We start from the raw sequence: 14,389 nt of genomic DNA on the forward strand, positions 1-14,389 counted from the left end.
CCACCCCCTGCTCCCCAGGAGCATCCACCCTGCACCCAGTGATGCTCTGGTCCCCCCTTCACCTCCTCCAAAGCCTGGTAGCCACAGGGCCAGCCAGGAGGGGAGAGGGCAGCCCTGCCTGAGCACGGCCCGTGCCCCCCGGGGAGGCACAGGTTCACCTTTGGGACCCTTACGGGAGGGGGGTGGGTTTTGCTGGGGCTGGTGGGGCCGTGGGTGCCCAGCCAGGGGCTGCGGGGGTGACTTTACGGGGAAAAGCTGCAGAAAATGCTGTCCTGGAGGAGGGAGGAGCTCAGGGTACGGCGGGAGCAGAGCAGAGCACCCCAAGGCAGGGCAGGCGGAGGGAAGGATGCTGCAGCGAGAGCTGCCAGCCCCCGGGCAGGCAGGAGGACCCCGTTCGCCTCCGGTCCCACGGGCAGGACGGGCATGCCCGACCCCTCGGCAGCGAGGGAAGCTCTGCCATGCACGGGGTGAAGCGCACGGCCGCGGAGGGTCCGGGGAGCGGGGCCCCGGCCTCAGAGCACGCCACCGGCAGCCCCACAGCTCTTGGCGGGGATGACCTTCCTCTGGCAGGTGAACATCTTCCGGAGCTCCCCGCGGAAGCGGTCGTGCAGCCAGGCGTAGAGGAAGGGGTTGCAGCAGGCGGAGCTCATGGCGAACCAGTGGCAGAGCAGCTGGATGAGGAGGAAGTAGTCCTTGTTGATGAGGTTGATGTCGATGTCCCGGATGATGTTGAAGACGTGGATGGGGAGCCAGCAGACCCCAAAGGCCGCCACCACCAGCACGATGAGGCGGAAGATCTTCCTCTTCCTCAGGCGGTCGAACTCGGCTTGGCTCTGCGTGGGGTGGCCGGGCACCACCCGGTTCCTCAGCTTCAGCGAGATGCAGATGTAGGAGAGGGAGACGGCGGAGAGGGGCAGGATGTAGGTGACGATCAGGGTGCCGTAGGCGTAGGCCAGGCGCTGCGTCTCCTTCTCCATCCAGAACTCCTCGCAGATGGCGAAGCCCTCCTGCCGAAACTCCACGTGGTACGTGTGGGCGATGGCGGGGGCCACCAGCCCGCAGGAGAGCAGCCAGATCCCCCCCACCACGGAGACGCAGCTGGTGACCGAGATGCGCTTCTTCAGGGGGTGCACGGTGGCGTAGTACCTGCGGGGAGAGAAACGTGGGAGCCCGAGCCCCGGAGCATCCCCCCCGGCAGCTGCTGGGAAAGGGCTGGCTGGGGACAGGGGGGTGTGACAGCATCCCCGTGCTCTGACATGGGGCCTGGGGAAGCACCAGGTCACCTCTGCTGGTTTGGGCAGTGGGGCACCTGGCAGGGCCAGGCACGGAGCATCCTCCCGCAGCCCGCTGGGACCTGCCTGAGGACCACGGGCAGCAGTGGGTGACAATAAAAGGCGACAATTCTGCTTACTTCCTCCTCCCCCGGGCACCTTCCGCTCCTCTCCTGCGCTGCCTCACCTTATGACCAAGGGCCGGCCCTAAACGAGCTCCCAGCGAGGTCTCTTCAGGGACCATAACTTCATTTTACATGGCGCTCTCACCCCCCAGTGCTCTGTCCCCCCCGGCCCGCGCTGCCTGCGGCTCGGTATCGCAGCGTTCAGCGGGGCAGCGCGCAGCCCCATCGCCCGTGCAGAGGAAAGCGCCGACAGCTCTTTGGGTGCTTTGCTCATGGGCTCACCCTGAAGTCCAAGACCAGCAGAGCCCCAGTGCAGCCACCTGCTGCCCCTCCCATTGGAGCTGGAGGATTTGGGCTGAAATTGCCCGTTTGCGATAAATCCTGATGACACTTTGTGAACGTGCTGAGGACAGTATAACTTGGTGGCTGCCTCTTTATAGCAGGAGAAACAAGCAAATCGTTTTCACACCCCCCAAAAAAGGGCTTTGCTGAAGAGCAGAAGAAAACCACCAGCAATCCTGGGGACATTTCAAGCCCCTGGTGAGGGCAGCGCTGTTGTGCCAGCAGTCCAGGCTTTCTCAGCTATTCCGCTCAAATCCTCCTTTTTTTTTCTTTGGGGGGTTTTCCCCCTTCCCCAGGGGAAAATTTCCCCCTTCCCCAGAGACAAATCAGCATGAAAGCCACTCTTGGTGCGGCCATAGGTGCTGCCGGCATCACACCCGTCCCCACGGGGTTTGGAGCATCTTATGAGAGGAGGTCTGTATGGAAACACAGTTTTTATAAGCCACCCCTGTCAGACCCTGCCCGGGCACCCTCGGGGAGGCACGAGTGCTCCCCACCCAGGAGCCAGAGCGCAGCGTGATTTGGGTGCAAATTCGCCCAGCGAAGGATGAAGAACCGACTCCAACAAGCCCTTGTGCGAGAGCTGCGCCTGCCGGGAGCACAGACCTGGCCGCGGGCGGGCTGGATTTCCGCAGAGATGGTATGAAACTACACACCACCATGTCCCAGTGCAAACCAGCAGCCGGCCGGACACCCCCACTACACTTCCTCCACCCGAGGCCAAGTCCTGGTGCTAAAGAAAAGGCTGCAGAGAGACTGCAAAGATCCCCTGGATTTTTCCTTTTCAGGTTTTGAGTGTTCAGCACGTACCACCCTGAGCCAAGCGAGCAGCAGCTTGAGGAGACCAGGGGGGGACAGACCCGGACCCCCCAGCCGTCTGCCCCGCCGGTGCTTACCTGTCGACTGCGATGGCTGTGAGCGTGAAGACGGAGACGTAGACAGTCATGGGCTGCATCAGGAAGACAAAGTAACACAAAAACTTCCCGAAAACCCAGCCCTGGGGGTTGAAGGCATAGGCCAGGGTGAAGGGCACGCACGTGGCGCACATCAGCATGTCGGAGAAAGCCAGGTTCCCGATGAAGAAGTTGGTGACGTTGTGCATCTTCTTGGTCTTGCAGATGACGTAGAGGAGCAGGTAGTTGCCAAAGATGCCGACGAGGACGACCAGGGCGTAGCAGGGGATGATGAGGGGTTTGAAGGACTGGATGAGCTGCACCCCAGTGAACTGGGCGCTGGCATTGGAGCGGTTCTGCAGGGCGAGCTCGTAGCCGGTGGCGTTGGCCCCGTCCCCCTCCATGGCTGCGGCTGAGCCCCTCTGCCCGCAGGCAGGTGAGAAAACCCTCGTCTCGACCAGCCTCAGCACCCCAAAATCCAACGGTTGTGGGTTTCAGGTGTCGAGGGGGCACATCCTGCTCCTCGTCACAGCTTTGTCCCCCCCTGCAGCTGCACAGAACCCTGCCCCACACCCAGGGAGGCTCCTCGGGGTGGTGGCTTCGTCCTGCGGGCTCCTGGGGAGGGAAATGGGAAGTCAGGCTCAGAAAAGGGGCAATGCCAGCGAGCAGCCCTGCGTCGGGAGGGGGAGGCAGCCCTGGGCTGAACAGCAGTTATGACCTGGGGAGGGGGGAGAGGGGAAGGAGGAAAGCAGCGGGGCTGACCGTGGGCTCAGGGGGAGCACTTACCTGAACCTGGTCTCATCAACACCCCTTTAAACGAAGCATTTGCAGCAATCCTGCCTCTGCCCCAGCCCGGCCGGCGCGGAGGGGCGGCTGCTGGCAGAAGGAAGAGGGAAGCGGCAGCTAAGCCAGAAAATATCTCCTAATGTTTCTGGAAATAACAAAAGACGTTAATGCATAAATGAATAAAGAGGCTCTGGTGCTTTTGCGCTGCCTCCAAGCCTCGTACGCCTGCACCCCACTCATCCATCCCCCTAATGAGATTAACCAGGCTCTCCTCAAAGGCAAGCCTGGCAGCAGCCAGCCCGGCTTTCATCGCCGCTGCAAGTCAGGGGCGCAGCAGAGATGTTTTCCCAGATCCCGGCACAGTCCTGCCGAAAGCAATGCCAGCTTTTCCTGTAATCAGCTGCGAAGGGAGTGGGATGAGAAGCAAGGAGAAAATCCAGGGGGAAAAATTAGATCAGACCTGGAAGACGGGTCCCTGCCTGCCCCCCACAGGTGACCAGGTCCTGCCGGGAGCCCCTCACCAGCAGCCAGCCTCGGGGGAGCGCAGGCAGCACCATTCCCCTCCCTGGCACTCGGTGCTCGCTGCCAGACCCCTGGGACCCCCTGCCCAGTGCAGCCCTCTCTCCCGGATTGCTCCCACACCTCCTGCCTTCCTCCTGCCCATGAATCATCCCACCATCCACCTTTCATTTCCTGGGCTATTTCCACGCGTTATTTCCCACTGTTTCCCAGCACAGCACTTGCCACCCTGATTATTTCTCTCTGTACCAGACGTTATTTCACACTTAAACCCTCACGTACCTGATCTAGTTGGACCAAAACCACCCGGCAGATTTTGGAAGCCCTGGGGTGAGCCCGGGATCCCTGGGGGGTCTCTGACAGCTCCCCTGGTCTTTGGGGTGTGACTGAACATCTGGAGGACACGCACACAGCTGGAGCCGCACAGCACCCAGCAAAGCCACCCCCAACCAGCTCCCAGGCCGGGGGCTGCGAGCGCTGGGGGCTGCGACTGACTCATGGCTGAGCCTGGGACCGTCGTGCCCGTCACCCTGGGCAAAGCCCACAAGCTCCCAGGCACAAGTTAGCCTGAAAGAACTCTCCAAAGCAGCTTTTAGCCGAACAGGAGCATCTTCTGCTTTAGAACGTCATCCTCGCATCCCCGTTCTTTGCCAAAACTCTTCTCAGTTGCTCCCAAAAGAAAGGCTTTAAGCCACCAGGCACTCGGAACTGACCGGCCTGCTGCCGCGCTCCCCCCGGCTGGCACCCATCCTACGGGCTACGCGGAGCTCGGGGCTGCCTCTCCGCTGCGTGCAGAGCCCTGTCCTGCCGGGGGGATGCTGGCTGCCGTGTGCCACCCTTGCAGCGGGGTGACAAGGGGACACCCCTGCCACAGGGGGGATGGAGCCTCTTTCAGTGCTGGCTGAGTGGGCACAGCACCAACCACACACGGTGTGACCGGGGGTCACATCCTGCGCCGAGACCCTCCGTGCCCCGTTGGGCAGGCGTGCAGTCCCACACCCGGCACGCTCTGTGCCCATTTTGTCTCCATGGCACTGAGACTCGGGTATTAATTACCTGGCAGTTGCCATGGTTATGCCAAAGCCCTTCCTGGAGATGCTGTCACGACACGGTGAGCACAGCGCTGCGGGAAGGGGGACAGAGCATCTCCCCCAAAGCGCCCACCCTTCCCACTGCCGGCACCACAGTGGCTGCTTGTGCCCTTCGCTGCCGGGCGCTCCCCTGGCACGACGGGGGGTTGAAGAGGCCACTGTGCGAATCCGCTGGCACCGACCTGATCCCGCTTTGCATTTCTGCTCTTCCTGCATTTCTTTCTGGGGCTTAATCTGCGCCCAGCGAGAGGTCTTAGTGCAGCTGCCGGATCACGCCGAGCGGCCGGCATTAACAGCGCGTTTCGTTCCCGCCTGAGGAATCGGGAGCGACGGATTCACCTGCCTTTGTTCCTGCTCCTCCACGGCTGGCACCCCAGCCTGCGCCCAGCACCTGCAGAGCGCCTCCAGGACGGGCAGCCGGGGGGGCTGCGTCACCCCAGGCTCACCCAGGGCGCTCTGTCCCCCACGAGGCACCTTCAACCCGAGCACCAGCCCTCCCCCCTCGGGCGATGCACCATCACACCGACCAGCTCTGAGCGGTGACGGGTCTCAGAGCTGGTCCCAGTGTGGAAAATAAGCCGGAATCACCCATTTCAGTGAGAAATGCAGTGGTCGTGGCTCTGTGCCTCTCTCCAGAAGTAGCACACACAGCGTCTCGTGCGCTGGGAGCGAGGCAAGGAAAAACTAGATGAGTTAATTGCTCGTTATAGGTTTGCTCTCCCCCCTCTTTCACCCCCAGAGCTCTGGGCAGCGGCAGCTTTCTGCTCCCCATCCCGGGGCACAGCTCAAACCCACACAGGGGAAGGGGCTCGGGGCGCACACTTGCCTTGCGGGAGGTGATGCCCGAGAAAACCCTTCCCAGGCGAAGGCTGCGGGCGATGGCCCTGCGATCCTGTCCCCTCACGGCCCCGGGCCCGGGGCCAGGCACAGCCCACGCTGGCAGCTGACGTGCTGCCAGGCTGCAGCCCATCAGGGCTGGCGGCTGGTTTCACCCCGGCCATCTCCGGCCTCTCCCAAGCCATTACCGTGTGACGACAGCAATCTTCCCTCCGTGCGTCGATCAGCTCATCTCTGCGGCTTTTTCTATAATGTGGGGAAAATAATAATAATAAAAAAAAAGAGACACCCCCGTGCTCCCTTCCCAGCCCACACCAGCTGCCGATTCAGGGCTCCCCTTTAAAGTCAACCTCGCTGCCAGGTAATGTCATGCGTGTGATGGATTTGGGCAATTTTCTCAATAAGGAGTTTTAATTATATTATTTCAGCGGCTGCTTGTTCTGGGCAGCTTCTGGCTGCGTTTCCTGGGCTGCTGTGAAAACTTTGTCCCGTTGATCCAAACAGGCGATGGGCAGAGCGATTCCTGCCGGAACAAAAAGGACGATTAGAAGGGAACGTGCAGGATCATCGGTGCCAGGGCTGCGCGGGGAGGGGGCACCTCAGCCTCAGGGCACCATGTGCTCCCCCAGAAGGGATGGCTGAGCTCACGTGGACACCCAAGTCCCGAGCCAGAGCAGGGTGCAACCTTCCTCCTGCCAGACATGCTGGGGCTGGGAGAGCCCCTGAGCCTCCTCTCCTGGCAGCAGCTCCCCAGGGGCTGCTTGCTGGGACCCCCAGCCCCCCGGGTTCGCAGCACAACCCGCAGCACCGTGGCGATTGCACACGTGGAGGAGGCTTTCCCGAGAGGAGGCAGGGAGCAGCGGGAGGCAGCAGGCTGGCACGGGAGTACCAGAGCACGGGCCGGATTAACTCCGGGGTGTTTGCACTTCCATTGTTATTGCAATACAAAAAAGGCAAAAAGGGCATTTCTGGAAACACAGTAGGAATGGAGGGGGCAGGGAGCAGAGACAAGGGGGGATATCCAAAACCCAGACAGTTTGTGTGCCCCTGCAAGGATCTGTCCCAACTGGCACGAGGCACTTGCAGCTCCTGGCACAGGGTGTCCCCACAATCCCCGTCATGTCAGCTCCACTCCCAGAGCCACGAAGTCTTCTCCGAGCTGCAGCAATTCTATGGTGTTCTAGGATCATCCTCATCACCTAGGTCTTCCTCCGAGAGCTCTTCCTCATGGGCTTCGGACTTGGCATCATCTTCCACTGGGGAGAGGGGGATGCAGGGCTGTAGCAGCAGGAGGTGGCCCCGAACCTCCGAGGGGAGGTGAAACCCCCCCGGTGGCAGACACGGCCACCATCCCACCCCGCGGCAGCAAAGGCAGAGCAGAGCCGGCGCAGACCACCGTGTTGAGCCCCTGAATGCCAACAAGCACTAATCCCCCCGCAGACCCGCAATCTCTCCACCCCCAGGGTGAAGCAGTCCTGTTGAGGGCACAGGCTGCCGCCAGGGCCACCGTGGGACCCAGGAGCATCCCCCGGGCAGCCCCCAGCCCACGCACTCGCCCCAGCCCTGCAGCTGGGTGGCACTCACAGGTGACATGCTGCCCGCTGAGATACACTGGTCCAGTTCCACACTTGAGCACAAAGGTGACGGGAGGGACCAGCTCCAGACCTTTGAGGCTGATCTGCAAAGAGTCAGAGCTCAGAGACCCCCTGCCCAGGGTGAAATGATCGCCCCACGGCCAGGGGCCGCACGCTGCGCCTTTGTCTGCCCTTACCATGGGGAGCACCGAGCTCCGCAGCGCCGCGATGGGCACCGGCTTGTGGTCTCTGTAGGTGTTTTTGGAATCAACGGCCACGACGTGCGGCTCATCCCTGGCGCCAGCCCCCAGGCAGATCTGCAGAGCCAAGCAGAGACCCCGGGGCAGGGAGCCCGGCCGTCAGCCAGCCCCGCTGCTGGGGCACAGGCTCTTCAGCGAGCTTCGGATCTCACCGTTCTCAGCAGGACCAGGTGCTCCAAGAAGTCGTCGTTCTCCTTCACCACGCAGCTCCGGGCGTCCGCGCTCAGCTCGCAGCCTGCGGGGACGCAGCATCGTCTGTGCACGGCGAGCTCCTGCCCCGCGCGAGCCGAAAGCAAAGGGGAGGCTTTCCCGGGTGCGCAGAGCACGGGAAAGGGGGAAACACCCCCCGTGCACACCCACCCCGGGTGCTCTCGGGGCACGGCCACCATCCACCCAACCCCTCCTGCCTGCGGGTCCCACCAAAGCCGCCCGGGGCGCGCAGGTCCGTACCCCACAGGGCAGCAACGTGTCTCTCCTCCGACAGCAACCTGAGGAAGGAAGAGGAGCTGCTCATCCTCCACAGCAGATCCAACACCAGCAGCAAAAAAAAACAGCTCCTGCAAGAGAAACACCAGAGAAAACAGCGTTTGGCTGGTCTGGAGCAGAAATCCACAGAAGAAATGGGACTTTGGAGCACTGAGAGCAAACTCTCTGGTTCCAAAAGCCCAGAGCCAGGACAGCAGCACACGAGCAGCTCGCACTAGGAGAGTGGCTGGACCAGCATCCCTTTGGCAAGGGGAGCATTGCTACCTGCAGGATGAAACCACCTAGGTGCTTATGCATCCCCCCAGGAAAGGGAAAGCCTTTGCAGACAGAATCAGCTCTAAGAGGACAAGCAGCCTCCCTGCAGCAGGGGAGCGCCGGAGGCAGAAGCAGCTTGGGGCAGTGCCCCCTCCCAGCACAGACCAGTTTCAGCTGACCAGAGCAGCTAAAGCCCCCGAGAAGCATTTAGTACAGAGAGAGCACTTGGAGGCCTCCAAACGCCACACCAGCACCAGGGACTTGGTCAGCATCGGTGTTTAACCCAGCAGCACAACCCAGCACAGGGACTGGGGTGTCAGAGGGAACCTGCCCCCACCCCACGCACAGCAGCAGCCCCAGGGGATGGCAGGACGTGCGCCCACCCGTGCATCCCACCCCTCCACCCTGCCCCGCACCCAGCTAGGGAGAGCAGCACCCAGAGAGCAGCAAGCACCTGCACCCAGCGCCGGCTGCTGATAAAGAAAAGGGGGACCCCGAGGGAGGTGGGGTTTGGGAACGCAGTGCAGGTGCTTTGGGAGGGCAGGTGGCACCAATGCGCCCCCCCCCCCCCCCCCCCCCCCTCATCACCGCACACCCCCCAGGAGGACCCGCAGCAAACAATCAAGGCAGAAGCAGCTCCACTTGGGCCAACTTCATCACAGAACACCGGGATCATCTGGTCCCACCTTTCCCGGCAAAAGCCCGGTCTGGACAAGGTGTCCCAGCACCTTGACTGGAGATGAGGACACCAGCCCTGCGAGTGGGATGTGCAGAGACCCAGGGCCCCCCATTCCATGGGACAGCCCCCCCTCACCCCCTGTCCGGGGCTTGCCCGTGGTTTGGGAGGTTACTCATTAATAGCGCGGCTCTCAGGGGGACTAACGAGCAATTCCTGGGCTGGTGTTGGAATGTGTCCCCTCAGCAGGTCACTGAGGGTACCCTGGGGAGGAGGAGGCGGCCATGGGGGGGCTTGGGGACATGCAGGACCTACTTGTGCTCACGGTCAGCCGCAGGAATCAGACACCAGCCCCACAAAAGCACACACCCCACCCCCCCCCACCCCCCCCCGGTACTCATTTCTGAAGCTCTAAAATGGAAACAGTTGGCAAAAGCTTCACTTTTCTCTTTGTTCAGCAATTCTATCCTTGCCAGGTATTAAAAGCAAAATGTGCCGAGGGAGGATCCCAGCAGGGGAGACCCCCCAGCACCCTGGTGCCTGGGGCTGCAGCCAGACCCCGCGGGCTCCGTGTGGGAGCTGGGACTGCTCCGGCACCAAGAGGTGGCACTGGGCACCTCTGTACGGGCTCACAGCGGCTGGGGCAGCTCGGGGGGGCTGTGGGTGCGTGGGGTGCCCCAATGCTCTGGGCATCATCCCAGCACGGGGCTCTCTGCCTCTCCCAGGCGAATGTTCGCACTGATAAAAACCTCCCAAATCATGGTGGGGTGTCAGTGCCTACTTTCTGCTGCAGCCCCAGGCTGGCAACCCCCTGGGGGGCACAAAGCTGCCCCCTGGGGCTGTGCCGGGCCCTGGGGAGGGACGGCCCTGCCTGCCAGGGACCCCCGGCAGCACCAGGCTCTGCCTGCCCCTTTGGGGCGTGGGGAGATGCGGCAGGGCTGCGGGCTGGCACCGTGGCATGCCCAGAGCTCGGCTTTTCCCTGCCTGCCCGCTCAGCCAGACCCTGCCAGCCACAGCCCCAGGACCCCGGGATGCAGACGCACCCCCGAGCCTCTGGCAGCCCCTCAGGAAGGGCACGGGGCAGCAGCATCCCTCTGTGCCACGCGGGTTCAAAGGCATCGCGGAGTTTCCAAGGTTTATTTCACGTGGAGGGTGGGGGGACACAAAACAGGACAAAAACTTTACAGTCACCGTGACATATTTACATCCAACATTATCCCCAAAGCGGCAGCATGGCGTGGGCACAGCCGCGAACGCGAGCGCCCATCTGTACCCGGTGCCGGGGCGGCATCCCGGGGGTCAGCTGGCCCTGCCGCCACTTCCACCGTGCTGGCAGCACAAAGAGGTTTCAAGCAAGAGCTTAACCTCCCTGCCCTCACCCCACTGCCCCAGACCGGCGTGCAGGGGCCTCGGGATGAAAACTGCCCTCGTACAATGTTCTGCCTGCCTGACCCCGCTGCTGCTCCTCCAGCTTCATCCGCCCTCCCTCCCGTACCCAAAAGGCACGGAAACAGGGACATCTGCCCCGAATGGTGAGGGAGAAACAGGAGGAGATTTGACAAGAGCATATTCACTTTTTTTTGCCCAGTCCCCACGCTCGGAGCTGCCCTTGCTTCCCTGCGCTTGATCTTCGCTAAAGGCATCGCTGCGGCTGCCAGGAGCACACCCAGCCCTGGGAATGCAGCGGCTGGGGCAGGGATGGAGTGGAGATCCTGGAAAGGGCTCCTGCCTGCAGGAGGCTCTTCTCCCCTTCCTGACAGGCTGTCCGAAACCCGGCCAAGCCTGGGACAACAGGGTCCTTCGTCCTTCAAGAGAGCAGAGCCGCCAGCCACCATGTCCTGCTGCCAGCAATGCCGGGAAACACCCCGGGTGGGAGCTCGTCCCCCGCAGAGCACAGGCACATCCCCGACGCTTTGGTGCCCCTTGGCGAGCGGTGTGGGAGCTTTTTCCCAGCTGGCTCCTGCTCTCCAGCACCAACAGCACAGAGGAGCAGCTCCTCGGGCCCTGCTGTGGCCGTCAGTGCTCCCAGCAAGAGCCCCTCTCCTCTCCGGGTCGGTGCGTGCACCCGAGGGTCCTTCCAGTGCCGTCACCCCCAGCGCCGCTCCTCCGTCCCCTTCGCAACGCCCGGCCCTGCAAGAAGAGGGTGGGAGGTGACGCAGCATCACCCGTTGGCGATGGGGACCCCAAACCACCACCCTGGGAGCAAGAGGAGCAGCGGGCACGGAGCAGGATCCAGGAGTGGAGCCGGGCAAAAAGCACCATGTGTAAGGTCTGGAGCTCCAGCAGCTCGTCAGCCAACGTGGCAGAGGCAGCCGCCCCGATGGGGGTTAAAGCCCCCCGGGGAGGCGTTGGCGGCCGGCCGGGCTGACGCCAGGCTCACGTGCCCGAAAGCGGGCAGCTGCCCGCGGGCTGGCCAAAGGCTGCACTCCCCCAGGGAAGGCAGAGGCCAAAGTGGGCAAGAGGAGACGCTGCGAGGGACGATCGCCCCGAGCCCGTGGCAGCACCGGCCGAGGGGAAGCACACTCACTCTCTTCCCGGCTCTCAGCTGCTCCCGGTCAGACGGAAGGACCCGCAGGCGTCTCTCGGCTGGTGAACCTTAAACAGGAGAGCACAGTGCATGAAGAGCCCAGACCTTTCCCACGATTTACCGTCCCGTGCTCCCAGCATGGACGGATCCTGCCTCAGCACATGCAACCTCAGGAAACGCTTTCTGGCACCTCTTTCCGCACACCTCTGCCGACAGCAGCTCTGCGCTGGCAGGAACCGCTCCTGCCTTTGGGCAGCAGGTGGGGTTTCGGACCAGAGAAAGCCGGTTAAAACCCACAGTAACGAGAATAATTCAAATTTTGTCATACTAATAAAAACCACACCCTGTAACTTGCAGAAGGGGGTGTAAATCCCTGTAAGGGTGCAGGCAGCAGGCTGGCAGGGCAGAGCCACAGCACAGGCGTCCCTGCCAGCCCTCTGCCCCAGCGCGGGGCTGCCGGCTCCGGGAAGCCCATCTCCCGTCCGCAGGGCTGACGGCAGTGAGGGACGGAGGGCGACGAAATAAATTCCCTTCCCAGATTTACACTCTGTCGGAGGGCAAAGCGACCCGCAGAGCCCCAGCTGGCGACAGCAGCCCCGGCTACCTCACTGCAGCGAGGCTCCCTGCATTTTCCTTCAACAGCAGAAAGTGGGACTGGAGGGAGAAGAGGGGGAATCCCAGGCTTTGAGACACGTTCCTGTTGAGCTGGTTTGCTTCCCTACTCATCACCGGCATTTTCCTTACCCAGGAACAGCAAGACCCCGTGCTGACGGGCTGGGGTGCTCTCTGAGAAGGACAAGGTGGGACTGGGCTAGGATCCCAGATTTGCAGCCCAGTGGAGGGGCCGGGTTTTTAGGGGACCCTAAAGGCAGAGGGCAGAGGTTCCCAGTCCCACACTCCAGCGCCTCTCCCATGCACCCTGGGGTCTGCCAGCCCTCCAGCTCCATGCTGTGCTGCCAGACCACAGCCCCGCCATCACACCCCAAAAGGCTGGTCCCCCAGACCGCCCCCCAAGCAAGCGCCTGTGGGTACCTACTCATGAAGCTGTGAGCAGAGCGTGGTCTGGGTGCCCTGCAGCCGGGGCTCGCCCAGGGGCCGCTGCCGGTGGCCGCTGCCCTGGGACAGGCTGGTCTCCTCCGCCCGGCTGCTGCAGCGGCTGGTGCTGCCGCCACCGCCCCGAGCCTCGCCGTCCTCCCCGGGGTGCCCGGGCCCCGCCGCCTTGCTGTCCTCCGAAGGGCCCCCCCGGGGGCTGAAGGCACAGGGGCAGCGCCGCAGGTCCTGCGAGACGGCGTGGAGCCGGCGGTCGGCGCGGCGCGGGCAGCACAGCAGCTTGCGGAAGGCGCTCCTGAAGTCGGGGCTGCGGCAGTAGATGATGGGGTTGAAGGCTGAGTTGACGTAGCCCAGCCAGTTGAGGAAGAGGAAGAGCTGGTCCGGCACCAGCGGCCGGCAGAAGACCTTGATGATGTTGGCCACGAAGAAGGGCAGCCAGCAGAGCGTGAAGGTGCCCATGATGATGCCCAGGGTCTTGAGCGCCTTGTGCTCCTTGATGGCCAGCAGACGGGAGGGCCGCCTCCGCCGGCTGCTCCTGGAGCGGGGGCTGGGGGCCTCCTGCAGGAACCTCGCCTTGTCCTTGCCAATGAGCTGGACGTGCCGCGTGGCCACGGCGAAGACGCGGACGTAGACGAAGATCATGACGAGCAGGGGCACGTAGAAGGAGATGGTGGAGGAGATGATGGCGTAGGTCATGTTGGTGACAAAGTCGCAGCAGCGCGGGTCGTCGTAGCAGCGCACCGCCTGCTCGTCCGCCCCGTCCCGCCACCAGTGGTTCATGATGGGCAGGAAGGAGATGAAGGCGGAGATGGCCCACACCAGGCACACCACGGCCCGCGCCCTGCCCTTGGTCACCAGCGCCTCGTACTGCAGCGGCGACGTGATGGCGAGGTAGCGATCCACAGCGATGGCACACAGCGTCTCGATGCTGGCCGTGACGCACAGCACGTCCAGCGAGGTCCACAGCTCGCACACCACCGTGCCGTAGGGCCAGTGGCCGCTCAGCAGGATGGTGGCCCCCGGCGGCACCACCAGCAACCCCATGATGAGGTCGGCGCAAGCCAGCGAGGTGATGAAGACGTTGGTCATGGTCTGCAGCCGCGGCGTCTTGGCGATGGCCACGATCACCAGCAGGTTGCCGGCCACGATGACCAGCACGGTGAGGCTCAGGGCGGCCCCCACCACCCACTGCCGGCTCAGGCTGGCGGCCCCGCTGCAGTTGCTGCCCAGCGCTGCCGCCCCCCAGGCGCTGCCGTTGCCCCCGGGCAGGGGACTCATCTCCGCCGGGCTGGGGGCCGCCGCTCCCGCACCCCCGACGTGCGCAGCCCGCAGCCCGCTCCCCGCCGGAGCCCGCAGCAGCCCTCGGGGCGGACCGGCGGGGCTGCAGCGGGGCCGCGCTCCCCTCCGCGGCGCTCCCCGGGCCGCCGCTGGGAGGAGGAGCCTTTAAAGGCGGGGGGCGGCCCCGGGCTGCCCCGCTCCGGAGATCAATGAAAGAAGAGCGGGCTGCGGCACCGCCTCCCCCCGGGCCGGGCACCCCCCGGCCCGCCCTGCTCCCCCCGGCGTCCCCGCGGTGCATCCCGACCCCTCTCCGTGCGCCCCTCTCCGTCGGCTCCAGCCCCGCACCGTGCGCCCCTCGCCGTGGGCTCCAGCCCCTCTCCGTGCGCTCCAGCCCCACTCCGTGCGCTCCAGCCCCACTC

The 14,389-nt window shown here is 63.7% G+C and overlaps 3 protein-coding genes across 3 annotated transcripts; all 3 read right to left on the reverse strand.

The window, feature by feature from the left end:
* Nucleotides 1–512: 512 nt before the first annotated feature.
* LOC104348165 (prolactin-releasing peptide receptor-like) lies at nucleotides 513–3,035 on the reverse strand. Its single transcript, XM_009953382.2, has 2 exons — nucleotides 2,635–3,035; nucleotides 513–1,146 (listed from the first exon to the last, which is right to left on the reverse strand). The coding sequence occupies exons 1-2, from the start codon at nucleotides 3,033–3,035 to the stop codon at nucleotides 513–515; spliced, it is 1,035 nt and encodes a 344-aa protein (XP_009951684.2).
* Nucleotides 3,036–7,034: 3,999 nt separating this feature from the next.
* Nucleotides 7,035–8,212, reverse strand: LOC104348163 (nucleoplasmin). Its single transcript, XM_086477147.1, has 5 exons — nucleotides 8,149–8,212; nucleotides 7,851–7,933; nucleotides 7,636–7,755; nucleotides 7,449–7,542; nucleotides 7,035–7,120 (listed from the first exon to the last, which is right to left on the reverse strand). The coding sequence occupies exons 1-5, from the start codon at nucleotides 8,210–8,212 to the stop codon at nucleotides 7,035–7,037; spliced, it is 447 nt and encodes a 148-aa protein (XP_086333273.1).
* Nucleotides 8,213–11,670: 3,458 nt separating this feature from the next.
* Nucleotides 11,671–13,970, reverse strand: ADRB3 (adrenoceptor beta 3). Its single transcript, XM_086477163.1, has 2 exons — nucleotides 12,679–13,970; nucleotides 11,671–11,710 (listed from the first exon to the last, which is right to left on the reverse strand). Exons 1-2 carry the CDS (start codon nucleotides 13,968–13,970, stop codon nucleotides 11,671–11,673), a joined length of 1,332 nt encoding a protein of 443 aa, XP_086333289.1.
* Nucleotides 13,971–14,389: the final 419 nt, after the last annotated feature.

The sequence above is a fragment of the Leptosomus discolor genome, chromosome 23 (assembly GCF_034619465.1).
Source record: "Leptosomus discolor isolate bLepDis1 chromosome 23, bLepDis1.hap2, whole genome shotgun sequence".
Taxonomy (NCBI): domain Eukaryota; kingdom Metazoa; phylum Chordata; class Aves; order Leptosomiformes; family Leptosomidae; genus Leptosomus; species Leptosomus discolor.

Excerpts from the sequence above, each read along its gene's own strand:
- ADRB3 (XM_086477163.1), bottom strand. The coding sequence starts at position 13,970 with ATGAGTCCCCTGCCCGGGGGCAACGGCAGCGCCTGGGGGGCGGCAGCG. Across the intron at positions 11,711-12,678 it reads CTCTGCTCACAGCTTCATGA|GTTCACCAGCCGAGAGACGC; the intron begins GTAGGTACCCAC and ends CTCCTGTTTAAG.
- LOC104348163 (XM_086477147.1), bottom strand. The coding sequence starts at position 8,212 with ATGAGCAGCTCCTCTTCCTTCCTCAGGTTGCTGTCGGAGGAGAGACAC. Across the intron at positions 7,934-8,148 it reads ACACGTTGCTGCCCTGTGGG|GCTGCGAGCTGAGCGCGGAC; the intron begins GTACGGACCTGC and ends GCGTCCCCGCAG. Across the intron at positions 7,121-7,448 it reads CAGCGGGCAGCATGTCACCT|TGGAAGATGATGCCAAGTCC; the intron begins GTGAGTGCCACC and ends CCCTCTCCCCAG.
- LOC104348165 (XM_009953382.2), bottom strand. The coding sequence starts at position 3,035 with ATGGAGGGGGACGGGGCCAACGCCACCGGCTACGAGCTCGCCCTGCAG. Across the intron at positions 1,147-2,634 it reads ACAGCCATCGCAGTCGACAG|GTACTACGCCACCGTGCACC; the intron begins GTAAGCACCGGC and ends CTCTCCCCGCAG.